This window comes from Microcebus murinus, chromosome 18 (assembly GCF_040939455.1).
Source record: "Microcebus murinus isolate Inina chromosome 18, M.murinus_Inina_mat1.0, whole genome shotgun sequence".
Taxonomy (NCBI): domain Eukaryota; kingdom Metazoa; phylum Chordata; class Mammalia; order Primates; family Cheirogaleidae; genus Microcebus; species Microcebus murinus.
In genome coordinates, this window is record NC_134121.1 from 58,888,245 (window position 1) to 58,915,424 (window position 27,180).

At 60.3% G+C, this 27,180-nt stretch overlaps 1 protein-coding gene across 2 annotated transcripts in view; it reads left to right on the forward strand.

Annotated features, from left to right (window-relative positions):
- Positions 1-26,889, forward strand: part of MGAT5B (alpha-1,6-mannosylglycoprotein 6-beta-N-acetylglucosaminyltransferase B) — a 66,289-nt gene extending 39,400 nt beyond the window's left edge. The window contains exons 9-18 of one of the 2 annotated variants that reach the window (XM_012778919.3): positions 5,290-5,421; positions 6,763-6,896; positions 11,294-11,424; positions 11,909-11,914; positions 16,556-16,711; positions 17,750-17,896; positions 18,065-18,181; positions 23,041-23,115; positions 24,483-24,739; positions 25,258-26,889. In XM_012778919.3, coding sequence (XP_012634373.3) covers positions 5,290-5,421; positions 6,763-6,896; positions 11,294-11,424; positions 11,909-11,914; positions 16,556-16,711; positions 17,750-17,896; positions 18,065-18,181; positions 23,041-23,115; positions 24,483-24,739; positions 25,258-25,456 — 1,354 coding nt within the window. In that variant the 3' untranslated portion in view covers positions 25,457-26,889. The remainder of the gene's footprint in view (positions 1-5,289; positions 5,422-6,762; positions 6,897-11,293; positions 11,425-11,908; positions 11,915-16,555; positions 16,712-17,749; positions 17,897-18,064; positions 18,182-23,040; positions 23,116-24,482; positions 24,740-25,257) is intronic. The other variant, XM_075994789.1, reaches the window with a different exon arrangement.
- Positions 26,890-27,180: the final 291 nt, after the last annotated feature.

A 27,180-nucleotide genomic window follows, 5' to 3' on the forward strand; every position in this document is an offset into this window, starting at 1 on the left:
TCGTTAGCTGGCCTCACCTCTGCTTCCTAAAGCGGCTCATTAGGTGCCCAGTTAAACCTCCGGGTCTCTTCTTTCTGCCACCTGGTGTTCCAGGGAGGAGACAGGGGGCTGCCCTGGTCTCGGGCCACGGGAGAGAGCGGGTCACTGCCCCTGACGCTCAGGAGGGAGGCGCTGGGTGGGTTCAGAGGGCCCTGAGGCCCCCGGGGAGACAGACCCAGGCTGCCCCGGCCACGTGCCCCTTACGAGAGGCGTCCGGTGAAGCGGGAGACCCCGTGTGCACCCAGCACCTGCCGCCAAAGATCTGTGAGCACTTTGTAGGGGTTCTTTTTAATTAGGTCCTTCCCACACAGAGAAGGAGAGAGAAGAGTTTGTTCCAGACTCTGAACACTACCTGGAGAGATTATTTCTAGCCACAGGCCAAAGGCACAGAGAGAAATAAAACCGGAGAATTTTTAGCTGAGAAGAGACCGTGTGGATTGGCCCGAGCACGTGTCGCACATGCGGAGCAGATGCCAGAGCGCGTTCTGCTTGGTGCACGGCTACCCGGCAAATCCGTGCGGGAGCTCACGCCCGGGGACGTTTTCCTTGCACCAGAATTCAGCATTTTGACTCCTAGCTGCAGGTTTTTTCTCTTGAGCATAGAATTTTTTTCCTCCTCCTCCATCCCATCTACCCATCCTACTCTTTGATCTTTGAGCAGAGAGTGACTGAGTCGATCCTTTCCCAGATACTCGCAGAGCCCCTAGGTTGTCTGTGCAAGTCCCAGGTGACTGTGGGGGCGGAGCGGCTGCAGAAGACGGACCTCAGCGCCTGGGTGGGGAGGCAGGGGAGGCGGAGCGCTGGGCAGGGGAGCCAGGACCGTGGATGGGTTGGCTGTTTTTTTTAAGTTGTCATAAGATGCACATAAAATTTGCCATCTTAGCCATTTTTAAGAGCACAGTTCGGCAGCAAAGTGCATTCACATTGTTGTGTCACCACCAGCACCATCCACCTCCAGAACTCTTCTTGCAAAACGAAAACCTGTCCCCATTAGCCAATAACTCCCTCTTGCTCCCTCCCCTAGAAGGTGGCTTTTCTGTGTGGATTAATTCGGGGAGACTATAGCCAGGCGACCTGTAGAAATGCCTCATTTCCCTGGACCACCTGCCCCCTACTCCTTTCATCCTGGTGTTTGGACTCCCGCTGCCACGGCCTGAGGACATGCAGAAATGTATTCTGGCCACCCAGTTCTGCAGTCCCCTTCCCGGACACTGGGCATGGGCAGTGGGCGGATGGGGGTGCTCGGTGCAGGCATTTCAGGTGCCTCCAGCTGCTGAGACCCCGTCGCCCTCCCCCTCCCCCGTCCGTGGAGGATGCTGAGCGGCCCTGAGCCAAGAGTCCAGGAGAAACGAGAACTTGGCATTGGAAGTGCGGAACGCCTGGGCAGGAGCCTTTTGAGGAGTCAGCAGGAAAGGTGGAATTGCACAGCCGAGCCTCCCCGGGCACCTTTGGCTGAAGGTCGCCGGGAGGCGGCGTTTCCAATTCATGTCACTGCTCCAACCACCCACTTAGTGTAAAATTGCCCATAAAGTAAACTTGAATTACAGGTGATAAAACTGCAGCCCACTCTCCCCTGTGGCTGACCCCCTCTGCTGTCCCCGGGGCGAAGCTCAGATTCCTTCCGACAAGAGGCGGCTGTGGATGCTGTCTCCAGTGGAGTCCTGCCCTCAAGCTGGCAGTCCCTGTTTCCTGGGGTGGGAGACCCCGGGCTTCTCATTAGCTCCCCCTGGAAGGCGGATGCTGCTGTCTCGGCCTGTCTGTCTCCTACCTCCTTCCCGCTGCAGTGTCCTTTCCAGTCATGTGATGCCCCTGCGCCCAAGCCCCGAGGGCAGGCCAGTGACCGAAGCACCCAGAGCCCGAGGGGCCGTGACAGCACCCTCGCCCCTGGGCTTTCTGCACCCACCCACGTTCTCTCTCCAGATACGCTTTTCCTGACCGAATGTTACACGTTTAAACCAATTCTTTCTGAGGGGTTCGCCCGATCTGTTGGTGCGTTTATTCCTTCATGAACACGACAGACGTTTACGAGGCCACATCCTGTCCGCGGCCCTGAAATTTTACAGATGAGCTCACACTGGCCTCAAGGGGCCCCAGTTGGGAGGAGGTCACTCGGGACAGTCACCAGGTGTGTCCAGGCGGGCAGGGAGCGCAGGGGAGGGGGGTCTCAGGTAAGGCTCCCTCAGGGATCTGGGGGTGAGGAGCGTCTTCTAGGCTCAGGGACAGTTTCCGTCACGGCAAGGCGCCGTATCGTGCAAAGTGTGGTGGGACCGAGGAGGGTTTGGCGAGGGTGGCTTCTGCTGCACCTGGCCTCCCTGTGATGGGCACTGGCGGCGTCCCGTCTCACCTGTTGTAGCCGGATGCTGGTGACACCTGCCATCACGAGGTGGCTTCCTTATCCCCTGCCCGTTAATATTCTTCCCTTTTCTTCTGGTTTCGTCAAGACTTTGACTTTGCACTGAGCAGGGGTGTGGCGTGCGAAGCCACTGCCCAGCAGGGCGCCCCCAAGCTCAGGTTTAGGGGTGTTCGTCGCAGCGGGGCCTGGCTGCCCAGATGGGCCCCGCACAGGGTGGGCTCAGCCGTCAATGCAGGGTCCTCCCTCTCGGTGGCCCTGGCGTCTGCAGCTAGGGTCAGGGGTGTGGGCAGCGGTGGGGTGACAGAAGGAAGCCCCTGGGACCCAGGGATGACACGTTGCCTGGAAACCGACCGGGACGTGCAGGAAAGGCAATCCTGTTCCCGGTGTAGGTGGCAGCTCCGAGACCCACCTACAGTTAGATTTTCAGAATCGTCTTAATTTTACCCGATCCCGATTCCATGTGGGGGGAGCAGCCTCCCCCTCTCCCGTCTCTGCAAGGAGGGATAGAGGAGTCCACTTTTGTCCTTTTTTTGTGGCTCTCAATCTGCAGAGAGAACCGCTGCCGTGTCTGCGGGGTAGAACGCATAATGCGCTCGACCCTTGGAAACACCACCAAATATTTCATGGAGTGGCTCCAGGCGGGGGGCTGGAGATGCTGCAGACCCCAGTCTGTGCTCGCTGCCCGCTGCTCGTGTTCCAGCAGAAGAGCGAGCGGAGAGGCGCCACCCCTGAAGCCCTGGCTGGGAGGGCGGGGGAGCCTGGGGCCATTTTTAAGTTTATAAACAAGGAAGGAGGAGGAAACGGTTATCAGATTTTCGCATTCCCCTCTCCACACTCAGCAGCACAGGCTCTGGCGTGGTGGGGGCGGCTCGGTGAGGTTGGGGACAGTGGCCGCGGGGGGCTAGCACGGAGAACCCCCCCATGGTGCCGCCACCACTCTCACCTCCCTTCTCTGCAGGTCACTGGTGGCCCCTGTCCTGCAGCTCCCCGCCCTCTTGGCATCGCAGCCCTGCCCATAGGTGACCATGAGCCTGGTGGGAAAGGTGCCACTTTGGACGGTGCGCTGAGGGGACAGCGTGCACAGACCCCTCCCCTGAGCTTCTGAGCGGGCGAGGGGAGCTTGAGCCCTTCAGGCAGGAGCTTTTCCCCCTGGCTTCGGCGGTTTCAGGGAGCCTGAGACGTTACCCAGAGAACAGATCGATCGTGGCCCTTTGCCATTAACGAGCTGGTGCCTCGTCAAAGCTGTCACCTCTGTGGGCTGAGTTTGTTTATCATGCGGGTCCCAGGAGGGGCTCGCTGGGAGGTCTCTTGGACCTCTTCCCGCGCTGGCGTCTGAACCACAAAGCCCGCAGGTGTGGGGGGCCTGATGGCCCGGTGCCTCCCCTCTGGGCCAGAAGCACAGGTGGGCACGGCAGCCCCGTAGGTGACACTTTCTGCCCGCCAAGAGCTGATGAGAGAGGAAGATGAGGCTGGGCTCGCTGCTTTCTCTGCTGGCCGCCTGGCTCCTCGCCCCTCTGTGCCCACCGCTCAGCGGGTCACACCTCTCAGGTTGCGTCCTGCATGCCACCTGCCCCCGAAGGGAGACTTGGAGGTCACGTCACCATGGCAGCACCCGGGGCACACACTCTTCACCCCGCTCTCGTGCTCCTGGGGCTGGGGCTACCTCCCGTGTGTCTCCATGTCCCCAGTGTGGGGCACAGGGCCTGGTGCCCAGTAGGTGCTCAGGAAACACGTGTTAAACAGAACCAACGAACGTGAGGATGGGGGCGGGGTGGGGGTGTGTTTGGGGAGTAGGCGCTGGACCCAGAACTGGTCAGTTCTGAGCCCCCCGCTTCCTCCTCTGGTGGGGTGGTGGGGACAGGAAGGTGGGAGGGGCCCTCTCTGCGGCAGGCGCCCCCTCCCCACCTGCCGGGGCTCAGCACAGACTCACTGAACGGGTGACCCAGAGCCTCCACCCTCTGCAGGGAGGAACAGGGGCTGGGCGGTCGGGCTGAGCAGGGGTGCTGGCAGGAGGTGCTGGTTCCTATGGATTCAGGGGACAGGGGCGCAAAGGAGTTTAAGTTGGCAGCTGTGGTTGCCGGGACGGGGAGCCTTGAGCCGTTCTCCAGAGGCCACCGAGCAGATGTGATTCTAGAGGACGCCACGAGGCCGTGGCCGTGCCCGTCAGGCCCCAGTGAGACGGGATGACCCAAAGGCCCCGGCAAGGAGCAGAGGGGCAGCCACCCCCACTCTGGCCGAGCTGCATCTTCCGGGTCACCAGAGGCCACCCTGTTCTAGATAAAAACCTGCGTGTAAATGACCCACAGGCAGTGGCAGGGCACCCCCACCCCACGCCCGTCCCAGGGACCCTCAAGTCTGTGCGGTGGCCGGAGCAGGTCACCAGAGTCTCCAGGAGCTCACTGCCCGGGCCAGCCCTGGGTGGCCGGAGCCCTGTCAGCAGAGTGGGATCTTACTCTTCTGGGGCAGGAGATTTGGGACTCTTCCGCTCCAAACAAACAGGACTGCCACCAGCACTTATGGCATTTGTGACAGCTAGGGAATGCCTCCCTCTCTCTGGTCAGACACAGCCTGCAGCAAGCACGTTTGTGGCGATTACAAAAGGTGCCCCTTCCTCCTGGCAGGTAGCCCGGGCCAGGTGCAGGGCTCGGCAGGCTAGCCCAGGCCGGCTCTAGTCCCGCTGGGCCCTTGCTGGACTCCCTTGTGCGGTGAAAAACCTACACAACTGTACAGAACCATCCTGCTCACCTCCTTTTCAGGAGTCTTTGCTGAGCGCACTGCACTGTTACAGATGCCCCTACCCCTATCCCCCACCCCCGGCCCGTTCATCCTGGGAACTGGGGTGGCTGGCTGGGATGGTGGTTTCTCTGGGCTCAGACACTGAAGGGCTCTTCTCTCAGTAACTTAGGGGTGCCGCCAGGCCGGGGGAGCTGCCCGCTCACCATGCCCCTGCCCTTCGACCTCATCTACACGGACTACCACGGCCTGCAGCAGATGAAGCAGCACATGGGGCTCTCCTTCAAGAAGTACCGGTGAGAGTGCGGCGGGAGGGTGGTGGCGTGGCCCCTGCCCCCAGCCTCAGGCCCAGCCCCCATGTCCTGGCTGCCAGCTGGGCCCAGGGTGGGAGGACTCACTGTCCTGTGTCCTCCTGCCTTCTGCCCTTCCTCTCCCCCGCCACTTCCATCTCGGCCGGCTCGGCTGATAGTTAACAAACCGCCGAGCGTCGCTCCATTGCCCTCCCGCTGCACTGAGGCTGGGGGCAGGGGTCAGAGGTAGCCTAGATGGAGGGGGCCGAGGAATTGCAGGGAGCAGGGTGTGACCTCTGCCGTGGGGGCCTGGGGGCCTGGCTCCGCACTCCCCACCTCCCCTGCCCCAACCCCACCGCCTCGTGGTCTGGAGGAAGGCCATGCCATCGCTCCCTGTCTCTCCGCAGCCGGCGGGCGCAGGGTTTAATTTAGCACCGAGCGCCCTGCTATTTATTACGCGGGCTCTGGTCCCATTGACTCTCCCGCGTGATTTTATTAGGGAAAAAAGTGACAGGCAGTGTTATTGCTTTTATTATTAATGCGCGTTCTCTATGCACTGGGCGATCTCTCCTCCCTCCCCCGGCACCTCGTGGGGGGGCAAGGCGGGGAACAGTGCTGACTTCAGCACTCTGCAGACAATTCTGGGTCACCAGGAGGGACATGGGGTGAGGGAGCTCTTGTGGAGCTGCCTGAGTCTCAGCGCCTTCCTGCAGGGGCGTCTTCCCGGGCGTGGGCTGGGCGGAGGGGCAGGTTCTGTGGCCCATCGGGAGTGGCCTCAGAGTTGTTCCACCCGTGGCTGGCTGATGCTAGAGGGACAAGGCCCCTCTGGGCTTCGACCTCAAAGCCTCTGCCCAGCTGGGAAGTCTCCCCTGCCTTGCAGAGCAGGTGCTGGCTCCCCAAAGATAGCCCCGCAGGCAGTAGCCTTCCTGCACCCGGTCCCAATAGGCCAGGCACATCCAGGGTGCCAGGCTCCTGAGCAGAGGAGCTGTGGACTCCCCACCCAGGAGTATAGGTGTATAGGTGACCCTGGGGACCCCCCACTCCAAGCAGCACCCCCTCCCTGGGCTCTCTCCAGGTGGTGGTAATGGCCAACAGTCCCTGAGCACTAGCCACGGACCACGGGCCAAGACCCCCCCCCCGTGGCCTTGCGATAACTGGGCTGCTGTCATCCCCACTGGGCAGGTGGGGAAGCCGAGGCAGAGAGGTGAAGGCGCTTGCCTGTGGTCACACAGCAGTGCCTGCCCCGGCCACTGCACGGTGACCATGCTCGTGGCTGGGACACCCCCGCCCAGGGACACACAGGGAGGTTGCTGACCCTGGTTCCCGGTCCCTGCTGGGGGGTGGCAGGTGCCGAATCCGGGTCATCGACACCTTCGGGACAGAACCCGCGTACAACCACGAGGAGTACGCCACGCTGCACGGCTACCGCACCAACTGGGGCTACTGGAACCTCAACCCCAAGCAGTTCATGACCATGTTCCGTGAGTGCCCAGCGGGCGCGGGGGTCGGGCGGGGGAAGGATGCGTCGGGGTGCTCGTCCCTCCCTCTCCTTCCTTCCTGCGCCGGTGGGCGGACTGGGACGCCCTCAGCCCCGCCTTCTCCCTTTCTGCAAGTGTGGGAGCTGCAGACAGAGGAAGCCTCTGTGGGCTTTGGGGGGCAGGAAGCACGGAGGAGTGACCTGGGCGGGCGACCTACCCAACGCCAGAGGACGCGGCCTTCGCCTTCCAGGAACGCAGCGGGGCGCACGGCTCCGGAGCGGAGGGACGTCCGGGGCCTTCCCGAGGGGCTGAGCACGTCCGTCCGCGGGTGGCCAGGGCAGGCGGCAGGCCTTTCCCCGCGGAGAGAACAGCGCAGGACAGACGGGCTGGGCAGAGCCGGGAGACTCTGGAAACGCTAGAGAGGGGTCAGGCGCCGCCACTGGGGACAGCGGGCAGGGAGGCGCAGGTGCGGCCGGGCCCTCGGTGGACATCTGGGCGCAGAGGGCGGAGCCCGGGGACGCCACCAGAGCCGAGCTTTAGCTTTTTACAACGAGGCTCTAAAACCCATGCACACAGCGACCAACCCTCCTGAACGCAGCACGCTGAAAACAGTTGAGCCTTTCCCGGACAGCTCCGGGTCGGGTCTCGGTCTCACGGCCCTCCGGGACGGCAGAGGTGTGCGGAGCCGCGTCCCCTTCTTTTTCCTCCTTGTGGGGACACTCTTGCTGTCACTATTAACTACCGTCAGTACCTCTGCCTCCGGCGGCACCTTGCACGCTCTTTGAAGGCTCCAGGCCAAAAAGGCGGATGAGCGGCCTTGTTAGGGCCGAGTCTAAATTAAGAGCAAAATGGGTTCTGAGCAACGTCCCGGGGGCATTGGGGTAAGTGAAGTGTGTGATCTTTATTTAGCCCGTCAAACTCGCGGCAGCTCTTCCGGGTGCTCAGAGCTTCCTTCCTTCCTTATTCTCCAGGGTCTGGGCTGCATTAGGAGCAAATGCAGTTTTTGAATAAATAACTGATGGCTTGATTAAATTCCAGAAGGGTGGGAAGGTGGGAAAGTGCCTGGCGCCCACGGGGTCCAGATGAGAAAACGGAGGCCCAGAGAGGTAGAGCGGCCCACCTGAGGTCACACAGCTCTGTGGGGGCCCAGGCTTCTTCCGCAAGGCCCCTTTCAAGGTGACGTGAGATTCCTCATTGTCCTCTCGGGCGAAGAGCGACACGGAGCGGATTTCTGGAGGGGAAGGAAGTGGGGGTGCCGGTGTTCCAGGCTGGGGAAGAGGAAACGCTGGGAGCTGGGAGCCTGGTGTAATTAGCCAGCTTGCAGGGAAGCAGACAGATCTGAGGCTGGCGGAAGGGACCCCAGGGGCTGGGGAGCAGAAGAGTGGGAGGTGTCTTTCAGTGAAGGTGCCCGAGTTCACATCTGAGACCTACCGTCGGTTCTTGACGTTCTTGCACGTCACGGAGAAGAATCCTCATTGAGGCGCGTTATCCTGGCAGAGCGCGGATGGCCGGGGGGGTGCCGGGGGAGGAGGGGGAGCCGAAGAGGCTCTGCCGTAACCTGCACTGAGAAAATGGGGGCTCGTCCCAGGCTGGAGCCCACTGGATGTGGAATTCCCAGACTGGCAAACTCCTACTCATCCTCCAAAACCCCGAAGTCAAATGTCTCCTCTCTCTACCATCACTCTCACCGACCCCCCTCATCTCCTACTCTAGACAGAAGGTCTGGCCTCTTTGCTCTTACTTTTATAAATTTACACCTAACTGTGTAAAAGCCTATATTGAAGGGTTATTTGCTTATACATTTCTTTGCCCTGATAGATTATGAACTATGCAAAAAGGGGCCCCTGACTGATTTATCTCACTCCCTCTGGAGCCAACCTAGGGCCTCAGAAAATGTTAACTGATGTGAGAAATGGCAGACAGGGCAGACGGAAAGGAAGAGGGCGGCTGGCGGTTCTATGATGCGCAGAGCCCGGGAGGGGTGCTTCCTGTCTAGCAGCCGATTCCCCAGGGAGCTAACAGGGGCTGGCCCTCTTGGCCTTTCCCGGGCTCTGCCCCCAGGAGCTCTTTGCTTAATGACCGCTGTTATTTTAATTGGTTGCAATACTTCCCTGTCCCCCTCCCACTGGCTTAGCTAATTGTGTTCTAAATCTGTCCCTTCTGGTGGGAGGGTGCTGGAGTGAAGGGCAGTTGAGTGAAGGATTCTTCAGCTGCAGAGACTGGGACAGGCAGGGAGAGGGAGAGGCCGGGTGACAGCCCCAGCAGCAGCCAGAGTCCGGGAGAGGGGACCGGTGCTGTCGGCAAACAGGGCCAGGGAGGGTCTGCTCTGCCTTCCTGGGGCCTCTCCCGGCTGGGGCAGAGCCTCCTGAGACGGAGCACTGTCCCGACCCTGACCACTGCAGAAAGAGCTGGCTAGCCCCCCAGAGCTCTAGAGGAGAGTGTTTTGTTCCGCAACCTGCAAAGGCCGGTGCGAACGGTGGTCAGATTCTCAGACACAAGAATTTGTGAGCCTTCAGGGCCACTTGGACAGGAAACCATCATCTCCTCTAAGATGCACCAGGTACAGATTATTTTGTGGGCCGTGAGGGGTGGTTAGAAATACCACCTTAAGTCTGTACATTTGGCTGGGTGCTGTGGCTCACGCCTGTAACTCTAGCACTCTGGGAGGTTGCTTGAGCTCAGGAGTTCAAGACCAGCCTGAGCAACAGTGAGACCCCATCTCTACTAAAAACAGAAAAAAAAAATAGCTGGGTGACCAAAAATACAAAAGATTAGCCGGGCATGGAGGTGCATGCCTGTAGTCCCAGCTACTTGGGAGGCTGAGGCAGGAGGATTGCTTGAGCCCAGGAGTTTGAGGCTGCTGTGAGCTTTGATGACACCACTGCACTCTACCTGGGGCAACGAGAGAGATTCTGTCTCAAAAAGAAAGAAAGGAGAGAGAGAGAGAGAGAGAGAGAGAGAGAGAGAGAGAGAGAGAGAGAGAGAGAAAGCCAGCAAGCCCAAAAAACAACTATACATTTGATTAAAACACACATCCCGATTTGGGACATGTTAAAAATGTAGAAAACGTGCATCTGAAATGAAGAAACATGGTATTTGGAATCAGACTGTTCCGGGAAGTCAAGGATGATGCGGCTGCCACCACGCTCCTCTCTCGCTGTAGCCTCTTCCACCAGGAAGGCAGATTAAATATAATTGGATTCAATAAACGTTCGATTGGAGACCCTAGTGCACAGAGGGCGGGACCGTGTGCCTTGCAGATGGATGGCTCCTATGCTGCCCTCCGCCCTCCCCGGCAGGCAGAGCTAATCGGTCACGGTGCCCCAAGCATGGCCACCGAATTGGAGCACAAGATAAAACGCATCCCCTGCCCTGGCGTGTGGGGCTCTGGGGGGCGAGGAAGTCCCGGTGCGGTCTGTGCTCTGACAGAGACCCGGCCACAGCAGATGGGGCCACGGGGGTGGGTGGTGGAGTGGGGGGAGGCGGCACGTGGGCCCAGGGAGGACTTCTGGGAGGAGGTGATGTGTGAGCAGAGCCCTGAAGGCTGAATAGGATTTTCTCACCAAGAAAAGGCCCGAGGGCAGTCCAGGGGAGGGAACGGCAGGAGCGGAAGCTCAGAGGCCTGGAATGGGAGACGTCTCCTTCTTAAGTTCATTCCGCCGGCCCGGGCTGTGTCAGGTGCAGGGGCCACAGGAGTGAACAGAACAGAGCTGCTGCCTCGGGGACTTGTGTTCTGACAATTATAAATGACCAAATGCGTTTATATCTGGTCGGCGAGTGCTGTGACGGAAAATAAAGCAGGCAAGGGGACAGCAAGTGACCGGGTCGGGAGAGACCTGCATGGAGGCAGGGGTCTGGGTGGGCGGAAAGTGGGCGCGGGGCCTGGAGGTTGTGGCAGGGACGCAGCTTGCGGGGTTTTGTGCAGGGGAGGGACCGGATAGGGCCTCGATGTGGAAGGACCTCTCGGGAGAAAAGGCTAGCCCAAGAGAGCCACAGGGACGGGAGGCAGCCGGCGCCAGGCCAGGGTGCGGGGTGGAGAAGATGGAAAGATCCCTTCCCCCGGATGGCAGGCTCTGCGACAGGTGCACGTGGAGGGCGAGAGGAGCAGAGTCACAGGTGCAGCGGAAGCTTGGGGCCCTGGGGCCGTGGGCGGGGCAGAGTCGGCCTCAGCCTCCTCACCTGAAAATGAGCCGGGGGACGAGATGACCTCTCGGGTTTCCTTCCGCTCCGAGCTTTGTGACGGTCTCTGGGAAAGGACACTCTCTCCCCACCAGACCCCTGTGTCCCACCCCTTCCCCGCCCCCCTGCACAGGGGGACCCCTCGGAGGGGCCGGTTCAGGGGGGCCGGGGCGTGTCCCCGGCTGTTCGGTAACCCCTTCCCTTCCGCGTGTCGGCTGCAGCCCACACCCCGGACAACTCCTTCATGGGCTTCGTGTCCGAGGAGCTCAACGAGACGGAGAAGCAGCTCATCAAGGGCGGCAAGGCCAGCAACATGGCCGTGGTGTACGGCAAGGAGGCGAGCATCTGGAAGGTGAGCCCGCCGCCCACGCCTCCCTGGCGCCCGCCACGCCCTGGCCCTGGCCCTTCCGGGCGCGGCGCCCTCGGCAGCCCCCAGTGATGGGTGGTGGGAAATGTCTCCCGCTGATGGTTCCGGAAGAAAGTCCCTGACCGCCATTCATAGATACCCAGCCTGGGGGCTGACGGACGGCTTGCCCCCCTCTGCCCAGACGCTGCGGTAAACTCAAGGGATGACTCAATGGGGGGAGGACTCGGCCTAAAGCCTCCACCCTCCCAAGGAGCGGATCAGTAAACGGTGCCAGCCCAGCAAGGGGGCTTAGGCCGGACTGGGGGTTCTGTGGGGTGAGGGGCAGAGGGAGGCCGGCAGGGCTTAGCGATTAGAAGCTCATCTTTGGGGCTGGGGGTCCTGAGAGCTGCCTGCGTGGGACGTTGCCTGCTAACCGGTCACTAACCTGCTCTCTCTCCTCTGTTCCCTGCTCTCCTTGGCCACGAGGCAGCTCCAGGTATGGAAAGTGTTTGCCTCTCGCTCCCTGGGCCTCCCCTCCCCTCCCTGCCCCTTCCTTCCCCTCCCCAGCAGCCACCTGGGGCGGGGTGCGGGGGCGGGAGTCTCCCTTGGCCATGTTCCCCTGATTTGGGCTCTCTGGGGTTTGTGGCTCCTGTGGGTGGACCAAGGTGGGGAGGGGGGTGGTGGGGACAGCAGGATCCAAGGCACAGTCTTTCCCGGGTCCCTCTGTGAGGGCAGGCAGGACCCTGGAGGTTGAGGTCCCACTTGGCATGGCCACAGGGCGGCTCCCGGGGACGAGCGGGACCAGAGCAGGACAGGTCGTTGGCAAGAGGCAGGTGGCACGAGGTCAAGGTCCTAGTAAGCATGCTGGTCATGGGAAGCGTGTACTGGGTGGCGTCCGTACCCTGCATCAAGCCTGGTGTGTGGTCGTCGTATCCCGTAAACCTTGCAGCTGTGCCGGTTAGCACTGGGTCCAGCTGTCGTGGGCAAACTCAGAATAATAGTGACTCCAACAAGGCAGGAGTATGTTTTTCTTCCTGTTTGCAAATTCTGGAGGTGGCCTGTCCAGGGCTGGTGTGGAGCTCGCAGGGTCATCCTACCCTGCTGACCTGCCGCGGTTAGCTCCTGTCCCGTCTGGCCACAGTGTTCCAGACGGCCACCGTCATATAAGTCACTACGTCTACATTCCTGCCAGCAAGGAGAAGGAGGGGCAGAGCCGGGCGCGGCACTCAGGGCCGGCTCTATGTCGGTCACGTGAGGGCGCTGAGAAGTGGCTGTTCCACGAGGCTCGGCTCAGCTGTGCTCAGCTCAGTTCTGGGTTCTGCAACTGAGGAGAGAGACGCGAGGGGGGGGACACCTCACAGTCTGCGCTGTGACATGGCAGCACATGCATCTTCCCATGTCACCTGCACACCGCGAGGTGGGAACCACCCGCGATCACGCCCACCGACGAGGACGCCAAGGCCCGGCAGGTGCGCGGGCGAGCCCATGGCGCGTGAGTGCACCGCTGGCATTCCTGCCCCGTCCGTGCAAGTGCAGAGCCCGACGCCCAGGCCCCACGCTGCGTAGCCCCCCAGGGTCACGAAGCCTCGGACAGTGGCAGAGAGCAGCCTTGGCAGCAGGGACAAAGGTCCCAGACCTCTGCTGAGACACCGGAGCTCATGGAGGGTGCAGGGGTGCTGGGGGTGATGCTCACCGCGTGCCCATGGCCACGGCTGGCTGCCGGGGAGGCCCGGGAAGCCCTGTGCACGGGCGTGGGGGGAGGGGAGGGCAGGGTTGGAGGGTGACCGAGCAACACGGTGTCTGCTTTTACCAGAAAACCCTCTTAAGTAAGAAACTGCCCTGGGAGCATGAGAGGGTGTGAAGTCTGGGAAGAGAAAGGTCTTGTCTCTGGCCCGGGAACTTCTGTGACAGCCCGGAGCAACTCTGCTCAGCAGGAGACCTCAAAGAAGCTGCCTCCAGAAAAAGACAACTTTGCTCTGGTGTTTGTAACCTATGTCGGTGGGAGGCGACCTGGTGAAGAGAAAAAAATGAGAGCAGCATCCTGAGACAAGTGCCGCCCAGAGTTCAGGGGACCAGGTGGCAGAGGGGCGGAGGCGGGAGAAGGGGAGGCCGTTCGTCATCTTCACGGGGAGCAGGCGCAGAGCCGGGCGGCGAGGTGTTTGGTGATTCTGTGCTTGGCAGGCCCGTCTCATTCTGGGTCTGGGACTTAGATGCTGTTTGATTAGAGTGTCGTCCCAGGGCGTGGGGTGGGGGACAGAGGGAACGCAGTACGGAGGGGGAAGCAGCTGGTTCAAGTCCAGGGCAAACCCGTCCTCACCACCGGAGGGAACATTCCAGGCCTTCCCAGCGTCTTCTGGGTGAGCCACCGCGTAGCTCCCCAGCTCCAGGCGGCAACCCGCAGATAAACTGCGACTCAGGGGGTCCTGCCGAGCTTTTCTAGGTTCGGGAGCAAAGCTTCGTGCGGAAGTCTGCTTCCATTTCTCTCCGTGAATGCGCGGGAGTGGAATGGCCGGGCCTATTGTTTAAGAAAAGCGGTCGTTGCGTTTCACGGTCGGACCCTCAACGTGTGGGAGTTCACAGTCCTGTATAGACTCGCCCGTGCGTGGTGTGGTCAGTCTTTTGCTTTCCAGCCTCCGTGGCCGGCGTGGAATGGCATCTCACTGGAGTTCCGATTCGCATGTCCTAATGACTGAGGACGTGGAAGGTGTTTTAGGTGTTTCTGTGTGCTTGCTTGTCTCCAGATATCTTTTCTGGCGAAGTGTCTTTTCAAAAAATGTTGCCTCCTAGCACTCTGGGAGCCCAAGGCGGGAGGATCGCTCAAGGTCAGGAGTTCGAAACCAGCCTGAGCAAGAGCGAGACCCCCGTCTCTACTAAAAGTAGAAACAAATTAATTGGCCAACTAAAAATATATAGACAAAATTAGGCCGGGCATGGTGGCGCATGCCTGTAGTCCCAGCTACTCGGGAGGCTGAGGCAGGAGGATCGCCTGAGCCCAGGAGTTTGAGGTTGCTGTGAGCTAGGCTGACGCCATGGCACTCTAGCCTGGGCAACAGAGTGAGAGTCTGTCTCAAAAAAAAAAATTAAAAATTAAAATTAATTGCATTTAAAATTAAATTGCCTTAAAATTAAAATTAATTTGCCTTTAAAATTAAAATTAATTGCATTTAAAAAACTGGGGTGGCTGGGCGCAGTGGCTCACGCCTGTAATCCTAACACTCTGGGAGGCTGAGGGGGGCGGATCGCTCGAGGTCAGGAGTTTGAAACCAGCCTGAGCAAGAGAGAGACCCCGTCTCTACTATAAATAAAAAGAAATTAATTGGGCCGGGCGCTGTGGCTCACGCCTGTAATCCTAGCTCTTGGGAGGCCGAGGCGGGCGGATTGCTCAAGGTCAGGAGTTCAAAACCAGCCTGAGCAAGAGTGAGACCCCGTCTCTACTACAAATAGAAAGAAATTAATTGGCCAACTGATATATATATAAAAAATTAGCCGGGCATGGTGGCGCATGCCTGTAGTCCCAGCTACCCGGGAGGCTGAGGCAGAAGGATCACTCAAGCCCAGGAGTTTGAGGTTGCTGTGAGCTAGGCTGACGCCACGGCACTCACTCTAGCCTGGGCAACAACAAAGCAAGACTCTGTCTCAAAAAAAAAAAAAAAAAACTGGGTTATTTTCTTACTGTGAGTTGTTAGAGTTCCTTATATAATCTCAATACAAGTCTTTTATTAAGTATATGCTTGGCAAATATTTTCTCACAGTCTGTGGCTTGTCTTCTCTTAACAGTGTATTTCAAAGAGTAAAAGTTATTAGTTTTAATGAAGTCCAGTGTTCTCTTTTATGGATCGTGCTTTTGGTGTTGTGTCTAAGCAATCTTTGTCTAACCCAAGGTCACAAAGATTTTTCTCTTGTTTTCTTGTGTAAGTTTTATAGTTTTAGGTTTTGCATTTCAGTCTTTGATCCATTTCGAATTAACCTGTACATAGAACATGAAGTATAGATTGAGGTTCTTTCTCTTTTTTGTGTGTATGGATATCCAATCTTTCAGGACCATTTGTTGAGAAAACTGTTCATCCTCCACCGAAATGTTTGTGCACCTCTGTCAAGAATCAATTGACCATGCGTGTGTGTCTATTTCTGGACTCTATATTCTGTTCCATTGATCTATTTGTCTATCTTGGTGCCAATACCCTGCTGTCTTGATTACTCCGGCTTTATAGTAAGTCTTGCAATTAGGTGATATAAATCTGCTAACTTTGTTCTTCTTTTTTCCAGTTGTTTTGTCTATTCTAGGTCCTTTGCATTTCCAAATGCATTTTAGAATTAGCTTATCAATTTCTACAAAAAACAAAAAACCAAACCAACCTGCTGGGATTTTGAGTGGCATTTCATTGGTTACTTTTTTTTTTTTTTTTTTTTTGAGTTCTAGAAAATGGATATGAAAAATTATAGAAATAATTTAAGGTCAAGGATGACACTGTTTTCTTCCAGAAAGCATTTGCTTTTACTCTTGGCTTGTAGCTGGGGGCTCTGGCAATCCTGGATTACTGTAATCAGCATAGCGGTTGAGATGATTTAAAATGAATTCAGGTCCTACAATAGCTGGTCTAGTTCTATTCCACCCTCTTTTCCAGGGTTTAATTCCTCTGAGTTCCAACCAAAACATGAGTTTCTATAGGGTTCCCCCTCTTGGGATGGAAGGAGGGATGGATGGATGGAAGGAGGATGTGTGGAGGGATAGAGGGATATGCGGATGGGTGGGTGGAGGGATGAGTGAGGGATGGGTGGACAGTCTGGGCTCCAGAGAACTCCACAACTTATCAGAGGTCATTAAGGTTCAGGGGAGGCCAAGTGGCTCCACCTGGGTCCATTTAAATGTTGGTCCCCGTAGGGTTTCTTGAAAGAAAACAGTTCCATGGCTGAAAGCCATCCTGAAGCCTCTGCTCTAGTCCAACCTCCGCAACTCACAGATGAAGAGACGGAGGGTCAGAGAGGAGCGGGGCCTGGCACCCGGGACCCACAGCTAGTTAATGGCCAGCCTGAGACCCGCCCCACATCTTCTGACCTCCGGGCCAAGGGCACGTCCTTTGCTGACTCTGCCTTCCACAACTGGGGTGCGGCTCCCACCTCCCTCCCCTTCTTGCAGGGCAAGGAGAAGTTCCTGGGCATCCTGAGCAAGTACATGGAGGTCCACGGCACCGTGTACTACGAGAGCCAGCGGCCCCCCGAGGTCCCAGCCTTCGTGAAGAACCATGGCCTCCTGCCGCAGCCCGAGTTCCAGCAGCTGCTGCGCAAGGCCAAGGTGGCGCCCCTTCCCCGCTCCATGCTCCCCGCTCCTGCCCGCAGACGCCAGGCTGCTGCCGCCACTGGTGGCACTTTCCACATGTGGGCGTACCCCAGCATGCTCTGCTGCCCTGAGTCCCATGTTGGTCCTCCTGGGGGCGGCCGGCACCCAGGGGCACAGACAGGGGTGCCCACCGGGCAGAGGAGGCCCTGCAGTGAGAGGGACCTGGCAGGGCTGGCAGAGCCATGGCTCAGAGATGGGGTAGGGGGATGGGCTGCCCACCTGTCCCCTTTCAGTACCAGTCCAGCCCAAAGGGGCCAGGCCCAGCTTCGAGAGCCACTGAGGCTGAGGGAAGGGTCCTGGCTAGAGTTCCATTGGGCCACTAGTCCTGACCAACTGCTTCTGGGTGGCCCTGAGCTGTGTCTCTGAGCGGCCACTGCCACACTGGGCATAACCCACTGCTGGGCCCTGCAGTATCAGCTAAGGCTGGAGGGTCTCTAGCCCGTTTCCAAGCCTGCTCCTGGTCTCCTCATAGCTTCTTTCCTCGGGCCTCTTGGATATGTGTGTGTGTTGGGGTGGGGAACGCCTTTGCACAGTGCACAACATGCACAACCTCACATAGCAGCCCTAGATGCAGAACAATTTATTAACTGCCTTCCAGGGGCCAGCCCTGTGAGTGCTCCCAGCACAAGTTATATGCTGCATAAATGTTTTTAGGGTGAGGGAGGGAGGTTCTTTGGGGTCTGTTGCAGGTGTGGGTCTGCAACCTTCTAGGCTTGAAACCATCGCTCTTCCCTCCCCCACCCCAGAACCGTGGCCTGCCAGAGCAGGAAGGGGCCATGGATAACATCGTCATTCCCGCATTTCACATAAGGGGAAACTGAGGCCCAGAGAGGAGAGGCGCTTGCCCAGGACACAAGAGGGTCTGGGCTGTCTTTACTGGCCCAGCTGCCTCCTGTGAATGTCCCAGCCCCTAACCTTGCCCCTGGTGTCCTGGGGCTCCTGGGCAGTGGTGGCCCCGCCTCCCCTGACCACTGCGCCCCTTGACTTCTTCAGCTCTTCATAGGGTTTGGCTTCCCCTACGAGGGCCCCGCGCCCCTGGAGGCCATCGCCAACGGCTGCGTCTTCCTGCAGTCCCGCTTCAGCCCGCCCCACAGCTCGCTCAACCACGAGTTCTTCCGGGGCAAGCCCACCTCCAGGGAGGTGAGTGGGAGAACGCCGCCAGCCGATGAGGAGGGTCCAGGACACAGCCCCTGCAGTTCCCGGAGGAGGGGGGCTGGGGACGGGGCAGAGGGAGAGAGGGGACGTGGGCGGGGCAGCCGCCCAGCCCAGCCGCAGGCACGGGGAGCAGCTGTCTCTGCGCCCGGCCAGGTGTTCTCCCAGCATCCCTACGCGGAGAACTTCATTGGCAAGCCCCACGTGTGGACCGTCGACTACAACAACTCAGAGGAGTTTGAAGCAGCCATCAAGGCCATCATGAGAACTCAGGTGAGACCATTCGGGTCCAGTCCATTCAGTGTGTCTTTATAATTAGGAAGCAGTGCCCGTCTGGGTGAGTTCAGGCTTGCAGGCCTGGGTTGGCAAAGGCACCCACCCCTTCCCTGGTAAGATACAGCGCTGGGCCGGAGCATATGGATCGAGGAGTGAGACAGGAGCCCCCATTCATCAGCTCGGGCGTGTACGTGCGGGGAATGCCTTTGTGCAGTGGGCAACCTGTACAACCTTCCATGGCAGCCCTGGATCTGGAATCATTTACTGAACACCTTCGAGGGCCAGGTGCTGAGTGGATGTTTTCAGGATGAGTATGTGTGGAGGTTCTTTGTGCTTCAGGTGTGGGCCTGCAGCCTTTCACAGCACATGTCACACTAGAGTGTGTACCAGACCCTTCGGATCTTGTTAAAATGCAAGGTCTGATTTAGCCAGTCCTGGGTGGGGCTACGCGCTCGCATTTCTAGAGTTCCGGGGTGGTGCCAATGGTGCTGGCCCTGGGGCCACCCTGTGAGTAGCAAGGCAGTAGAACACTTTGAGTCTTCAGCGAGGGCGCGTGTCTGTGTGCGTAGGTGCACGCGTGTGGGCTGGGTGAGATGGAGGAGGGGCTCATGTCCCAGGTGGGCACCACTGTGGCTTTGATGGCACCTTGTGTGAAGCTGGTGCCTGCATTCTGGGCAGGCGTGAGACTTGGCGAATCATACTCCCTTCACCATGATGCTCCCGGACCCACTCTTGCTGTAGACCAGACGCCACTGGGCAAAAACTCCACTCCCCTTCCCTGCCCAACACCACTGTCCAGAGTGTGCCTGAGAGGGCGTGCCAATGGGTGAACTCGGGGTCTACGGCAGACCGTTGACTGCAGCAGTGGCCACCGCACGTGAGGGACATGATAGCCAGGTTCCTTCTGCAGGAGAGCCAGGCCCAGGGAGGACACGGCGCTGCGTCCTGTGTCTGCTGCCCCAGGGGAGCTCTCAGGCGGAGGCTGGCAGGGGCAGATGCCTCCACGGGGTCTTAAGGCTTGGCTCTGGGCCCGGAGTCCTGCCTGGCTGTCCCTAGCACGAGGCAGGGGTGCGTTTTAAAAGCCACCTGCCTGCGTTCCATGCATCAGGACCCGGTGCCTTAGCCTACCCACCCCTCTGGCAAATGGCTCCAGGAAGTCCCTCCGTCCGCTCCTTTACTGATAGACACAGCCCCGTCCTGCCCTCCTGTGTCTGGGTGAGTATTTCTCCCGTGAAAGTGCCAAGAAGAATGTCACGGGGTCACAGCACTCGTCTTTAGTTGTGACGGGCACAGCCGGGTGTCCGCACAGTGGCCACACCCCGGACGCAGCTTCGGCAGTGAGGGTCCCTCCACCGTCCCCTCAAGCATGAGCTTGAGCAGATCTCCTCCACTGTGAGTTGTTCCTCAAGGTCATGGACTGTCTGAGAGCGGATTCCTCCAGGAGGGGACCCGAAGACTAGGGTTTCAGCACAAGGAGTTTATTTGGGCAGTGACCCCAGGAAGGAGCTGGGCATGTCACCAAGCAGGCGGAGCTCACCGCTGCCCCTGGGGATGGGGTGGGTCCCGTCCCAGAGCTGCCCTGCCCACCGGGCGTGGCTGAGGCCTGTGTCAGGGCACGCCAGCTCCTAGTACTGCTGGCCTGCCCCTTGCACGGACCGAGCAGGCCAGAGGTGGAGAGTCACAGGTGATGACACCTGCCGCCGCGAGGGGCTATTTGACTTTGACCTTGTAATGCTGGGCCCTAGCGAAGCACTGGCGAGATGTGGGTTTGGATGGAGATCGGGAGGGGGCCTCAGCCCAGTGTGGCCCTGTCCTGGGCTGGGGGCTTCTGGCAAGGCCTTGGGAAGCACAGGTAACTAGGAACTTGGCCCCTCGGCCCAGGTCACGGGCCAGGCATTTGATTTGTTACCGGTTTATGGGCTAAAATGGGGCTAGAGGTATAATCCCAGTGCCGGGAAAGAGACCTCGGGGAGGGGCCTGGGCGCCAAGGGAAGACAAGCCAGTGGGGTTAACTCTGCTCAGTGTCACTGCTGGAAACTGACTAGTCCCAGCTGGCTGCCTCCCAGGTGGATGCTACGTGGGGGGCCAGGCACAGGGGTGGGACAGAGGGACAGGGGCCCCGGGAAGCCCTCCCCCCATACTGCTCTCATCTGGCTCCTTCTCCCCACTTCTCAACCTCCCTCCCTCTGCTCTCACCCCTCCCCTTCCTCTTCCCCCTCCCATTGCAAAGCCACCCACCCTCCAGGTCTCCTCGTGCTCAGGGGCTGGCTCAGGGCTGGAGACCCAGACACTTGTCCCCATCCCCAGGGCCCTGGCCGAACCGCCAGGACACAGTGCGAAGCTGCATGAGGGAGACCCCACCCTGTGGATAACGTGTCCTCTGTCACGGGCTGGGGTGTAGGGGAGGCCGTGCAGGCGAAGGTGCCCGGACAGTCACGGCTACTCCTGGTTGGAAACACAAGAAATTAATAACCGTGGCTGCCCTGGGGAAGGGGCTGAGTGTCTGGGGTGGGAGGAAACTTCCTTTTCATTATTTTCCCTTTTTTTTTTTTTACATGAACATCTGTTTAATTTTGTTAATTAGTTAATTAAAAAATAACAATAACAAAAGGATCAAGGAACCAAGGTGTTGCAAATCCCACAAGCTGAGCTCTGCCTTCAAGGCCCCTCCCTTCTGTGACCCCACCCCTCTCAGTTCATCTCCTTTTAGCTCAGAGAGGCTCAAGACATCTGAGTGCCCAAGAATCCAGCAGGACGTTGCTTAAATGCAGATTCCCGGGCCATTCCTCCATCTTCTGATTTACTGGGACTGGGTTTGCCTGGAAATCTGCATCTTAAACAAACACTCTGGGTAATTCTAAGAATCCTATTTTAAAAGACAGATTTAGGGACAGCTAGTGTAGCCTGAGAGCGAATGAGGGCCACCGTCAGGGACAGTGGCTGGTTCTGCAAGTCACGAGGCCTTTTACAGGGAGAGGGAGAAAGGTGGGAAGAGAAAAGCTTACGACACCCAGCCCAGCCGGCCCCCAGCCCGACAACTGGGGAGGACCAGGGGCGGGTGCCCTTCCCACTATCTCTGGGCCCCCTGGGGTTTGCCCGTGACACCTCCTGTCCACAGCAAGTCCTTCAAGGTGATGCCAACGCCCGCCCCGCCATGCCTTCCCCACTGTCATCCCGCAGGCTGCCAGCACCCGCACCTGTCATTCTGTCGAGACTGATTACAGCGCACACCCGTAATTAGACCTAATGGGGTGACGGCCAGGCCAGGCAGGCTGGCTCCCCACAGGAGATGCATGGCGGGCTGTGCTGCGGGCTGGGAGCCACCCCCCACATGGGGCCTTGAACTACCTTGTGACAAGGCTCCAAATGCGCTCGGAGACTTGCTGTCATGGAGTAGGGCAGCGATATTTGGAGGGGAAGATCTCGTCTCTGGGCTTTATTTACAGCCTGGGTTTCATGCCTTGTCCCCACGAGACCCCCAGAGGTGTGTGGGGGCCCGGAGGCCCCCCCGGACTCTGTCCTGTGTGTCTGGGGACGTGGCTGGGGCAGCAGTTGGCTGCCAGGGCCCTCTGGGGCCATGGGCTCGGGAAGGAGGGCAGGCTGGGGCCGGCCTGTGCGGAGCAGAGGGCAGGATGTGGGTGGTGGCTGCAGCAGGACCCCGGGATTCTCTGGGACTCGGGGACTGCTCCAGGATGGAGAACACCCACTCACAGTGCCGGGTGACATCAGCCCAGGGACAAGGTCAAATCCCCCAAATCAGCTCAGCTGGCCGGGACCAGCTAGCTCCAGGGGGATCAAAGTCTGTTTCTTCCCTGGGACCCTCGAGGGTCAGGGATGTCCCCTTGGCCAGAAGGCCTAGGACAGGACCCCTGAGGGGTGGGGTCCCAGGCAGCAGGACCCGGTGTGGCCCAATTGGACTTCCTGACGTTCCCCATCCCGACGGGGAACAGAGCGGTGGTTGCAGGCTTGAGCAAGACCGTCGGAGTTCACCCCCGGGCCAGACATGGGTTTCTGGAGTGGCTGGCAGGAAAACGGCATCACTAGGTGGGCTGGGCCGGGGGGGTGGGGGTGGGGGTGCCACCAGGTGTGTTGGGGTGGGGAGGTCGAAAGCTAAAACAGACCTTTCTCTGCGGCTGGGGTGCGTCATTCCTGTGTCCTGACCTTGGTCTCTGCCCATGCAGGTCAGTGGTTTCCTCACCAGTGAGGGGGTCAGAGGGCATGGCCTCCGTTTGGGGGCGTGTGTGGGGGTGTGTGTATCTCACCAGCTCCCGAGTGCCCGGCCGGGGCACTTTTCACATGTCGTCTCATTCCATCCGACTGGCAGATGCCCCCGCGTTCCTTTGCGTGAACATTCCATGTCTTGGGCAGGATGTAGGCAGAGCTGGGGAAATTCCACGACTATTTTCTGAGCACCTACTGTGTGCCAGGCACTGTGCCAGGCACCGGGGATTCATTCAGTAGTGAACAAGCCGTAGTCCCCACCTTCCAGGGGACCGTGAGCTCATGAGAGAGACCAGGAATAAATGGGAGATGATAACGCAGGTGCTAGTCCTATGTGGGGGGTGGGGGGGAAGTCTGGGGTGCCAGGAGCCACCAAGGAAAGTGGTCCTGTGACAGGAGGGGTGGGGCTCCCCGCCCCCTGGGGTAGGAGACGTCTAAGGGCGGGGGCACAGGAAGAGCAGGTGTCAGAGCAGGGGAGAGGATGGGGGCTGAGCTCTGTGCTCAGTCGGTGGGGAGGGGGCAGGGAGAGTCTCTGGGGGCCTGAGTCTCTGGGGGCCGCTAGAGGGCGTGCTCTGGGCTGAGTGGAAGGCCAGAGGGCCGGGCGGCTTCCCCAGTGTCTGCCGTCTCTCCCACAGGTAGACCCCTACCTACCCTACGAGTACACCTGTGAGGGGATGCTGGAGCGAATCCACGCCTACATCCAGCACCAGGTAGGTGAGCCTTCGGGGACCCCAACCCCGTCAGACCCAAGGAGGGGCTGATGAGCTGCTTTGCCATTTGCCCAGGGCCCTGCGCCCATCAGACCGTCCAGCCCCCTATTCTCAGGCTTTCGGGGACCCTTTCTCACGGCTGCCTCGGGGCTGGAGCGGCTGTCTGGGTGTCAGTGGGAAGCGGCGCTGCCCCCGGGCCCAGCTTTAGAGCCCCCAAGCCTTTAGCACAAACAGGGAAACACAAAGACTTTTGTTCTTATAAAAGAGCCGTTGGAAGGCTTGGTGACTCGACTGGGCGAATGGGAAGTGCAGCAGCCTCCTTACCCCTCTCCCCAGATGGTTGGTGAGACTGGGGTGGGGGGTTCAGATCTCTGCCCTGAGAAACCGGGGGACAGCCCACTGCCGCGAAAGCTCGGCCACCCTAACCCCCGAGTGAGTGTCCGGGCAGGCAGGTGTCCCAGAAGTTGCACTCCCTTCTCCGCCTGGTGGAGGTGGGGGCCTCAGAGTTCCTGGAAGTTGTGGGTGGTGGGCGGGATAGGGGGGGCGTCCTGCCAGGTGCCTCGACCCAGGAGTACCCCCCCACCCCGCCTGCCCAGCGCATCTGAGCTGGCAGGAGGGTCGCAGGTGGCCCAGGCAGGGCGCGCCCGTCAGGCTCCAGGTCTCCAGCGGGATGCCTACAAGGACGCCCCTGGGCCTCGGGGTCTTGGGCAGGCTGTCCTGTAGCTACTAGATATTTCGACAGATGGTACATGGCCTCCCTTCCTACCTTGCACCCGACCCCATGAATGTTAGGGGCTGAGAGAGGCTGGTTCTGCCCTGTTGCTTTACGGACAGGAATGCGGAGACCCCCAGATGGGAGGGCACGTTGGGCCGTAGTGTGAGGGGCCAGGGCCGGGGCCAGCACCCAGGGCTCTGTGGCCTGTGGGGACGTCTGTCATGAGGCTCGAAGAAAACTGTTTGCTGGGCCCTGTGGCACCTGGAGCTGACGCTGCAGGAAGACCCCCACGGGGGGCCTGGGGCCCTGTCCCCACTGTGGGTGGGGCTGCAGGCCCCACTAGACACCCAGAGCCTGACCCGAGCGGCAAGGCAGCGCGGGGGCCACAGCCAGCAGATGGCCCAAGTCCAAATCCCCCCTCCGCCATCCGGCCTCCAGGCCATGGGCAGGGTCCTTGACTGCAGCCCCCACTCCTCCCTGCAGAGAGCCCAGTGCGCGTTGGAATAGATGAGCAAGGCATGTGAGGCTACCTGGTATTCAGCAGGCGCCCAACAGTGGGGGCTCTCACTGCACCTGAAGGGCCCTGCCCACGGTGTCACCCAGGGGCTTCTGTGCCCGTGTCCCCTCCCTACCACCACGCTCCTCCCTACAGGAGTTCTGCGCAGCTCCAGGCCCCGCCCCGCCAGGCGCCCACGCCCCGCAGAGCCCCTTCGTCTTGGCCCCAAACGCCACCCACCTGGAGTGGGCCCGGAACGCCAGCGTGGCCCCCGGGGCCTGGCCCCCGGCACACTCCCTGCGGGCCTGGTTGGCTGCCCCCGGGAGGGCCTGCACCGACGCCTGCCTGGACCACGGGCTGGTGTGTGAGCCCGCCTTCTTCCCCTTCCTCAACGGCCGGGACGCCTTCCTCAAGTGAGTGCCAGCCCCTGCCCGCTGCCGGCCCGGCCCGGCTCACCTGAGCCCTCCCTCCCGGAGCCCTGCCAGCACTGGGGGGTAGGGGGGTGCTACTTTCCAGTGAGTCAGGAAGGATCCACCGGGACCCTCCAGGTTGTTGTCCTGGTCACGGCTGCAAAACCCACCAGGTTTGCAGAGTCTTGGCAAAGCCCAAAACCACCAGGGGGACACTCCTTCCACCTCTGCTCTCTCCCGCTCCCGCTCAGCCCCCACCTGGTTGCTTGGGCAGGCTCTAGCCCCAGACCACGAAGGCCACCCAGGTGTTCCTCCTGCTGGGTCAGCCTGGGACCCCAGCCCCTGCAGGCCAGGCCCCTCCCGTCCTCACCAAGGGTCCCTGGACCGCAGGTGTAACCCATCTCCTTCCCTGGTCCGGGGTGGGGACTGGCCAGGGCGCCGGGAGCAGGCTGGGGGCAGCCCCTACTCCATCCTGCCCGGGACCTCTATCCCAAGCGATGACACCGTGTGGTACCCGCCAGGCTGCAGGTGCCCTGCGACAGCACCGAGTCGGAGATGAACCACCTGTACCCGGCCTTCGCGCAGCCCGGCCAGGAGTGCTACCTGCAGAAGGAGCCGCTGCTCTTCAGCTGCGCCGGCTCCAGCACCAAGTACCACCGGCTCTGCCCCTGCCGCGACTTCCGCAAGGGCCAGGTGGCCTTGTGCCAGGGCTGCCTGTGAGGCCACCCTGCCGGGCGCCCACGCCGAGCCTCCCCGGCCGCAGGAGAAAGCACCAGCAGATGCCGCGCTCCGGCCACTTGCCCTCCCTCGACAGAGGAGAGCCGTGCGTGGGAGCAGAACGCGGGGAGCACCGCTGAGCCCCTGGCACCGCCAGGCAGGCTCCTTGCTCCCATCCTGGGGACTCGTGGCAGCATCATGGCCAAGCAGACGGTGGGCTGGTCAGAGGGTCCCCTTGGCCCAGGAGCGGTGGTCAGAGGCCCCTGGCTTTGCGTAAGGCGAGATCTGGAGCAGATGGAGAGAGGGCCCCGGACAGGGCCTGCTGGCTTGCAGCGACAGGCAGGGAGAGGAGGGGCTGCTGCCCCATTTCCATGAAGGGCCCAAGGAAGGACACCCCATAGCCCTGGGGAGCAGACCTGGGCCTTTGCTCTGGGTGGGGTCCTGTGAGGGAAGCCGTGCACGGGGCTGGCCCTCTGGAGTTGCTGGGGTGTGGACAGGGGGGCCGGGCCGGGGGCCCCTGCCCATGTCTCCTGTCAGCCCCACCCTCTCTGTTCCCTCTCCCTCCTGATTTCCCGATTCCCCCACCCTGGCTCTGCACTTGGGGGGTCACAGTTAGGGGTGGGGGGGCCACCTCAACCCTGGTTGAATTGTTTCCCTCTCCTGCTTGTTCCAACTCTCTTCATTTGGGCTTCTCCCAAAACCCATCCCGGCATGACCTGCGATTCCAGACCCTGGATTTGTTTCCAAGGGGCCGGTTTCCACCCCAGCCTCTGAGAACAGGCTGTGGGACCCCTGCCTGAGGGTGTCCTTCATGCCCCCCCCCCGCAGGTGCCGACTGCCCCAGCCCCCAGATTGTTTGCAGATAAGGGTTTGGGACAGAGCTTCAGCCCATGGCACGCCCAGCCCAGTTCCCAGCTGTCCGGCCACTATTCCCCAGGTCCCCACCACCCCATCAGTGTTGCACCCACGACGCAGCCTCAAACCACCTCCAGATCCAACTGCCCCTCTCTGTGTGGCATGCCTGCCCCGGCCCCAGGACGCCCCTTCCCCTCCACCCCGTGCCCAGAGCCAGGCCTGACTCTCTGGTTGGCTCCCAACACTGCCACCCCCCAGTTTTATAACCCCACTCCCTGCCCGGGCGACCCACCCACCACCCCCTGCCCTGCCAGGGAGGCAGCCCCAGGGCGCTGAGAGTAGTGGAGGGGGCCAGGTCCCCGGGCGGGGCTCGAGGCTGGACACCCCACGACGAGCCCCTCCAGGCCAGGCTGGCCCCGCGCACGAAGCCAGGACTGCGAGAACTCGGCGGTTCCCAAGGACTGACCCGTGGGGAAAGCAATAGAGACACTCTTTTCTCTCTCTTTTTTTAAAGATTTATTTCTTGAAATAATAAATATTTTATTGGGATGTGAGATGCAGAAGAGGAACCGTGCTGCTGCTCGTCTTTTCCTGGGACACGGGGGAGGCGGGGCGGAGTCTGGAGCCCCCAGAGCCTGTTCCGGTTGCTGCGGGCACGCAGGGAGGACGCCTCTCCCGGCTGCCCCGTGCTGTGACTGCAGGGGCCCCGACAAGCGGAGTCGCGCCTGCCCATGCTCACCTCGGGCCTCAGCAGCCGCAGCCGTGAGGTGGGAGAACACAGATGCATTGTGACAAGGGCCTGAGCGGACGGTGGGACCACATGAGCGGATGTTCACAGCCCTTGCTGTGCCTCCGGCCCTGGGCCCGGAGTT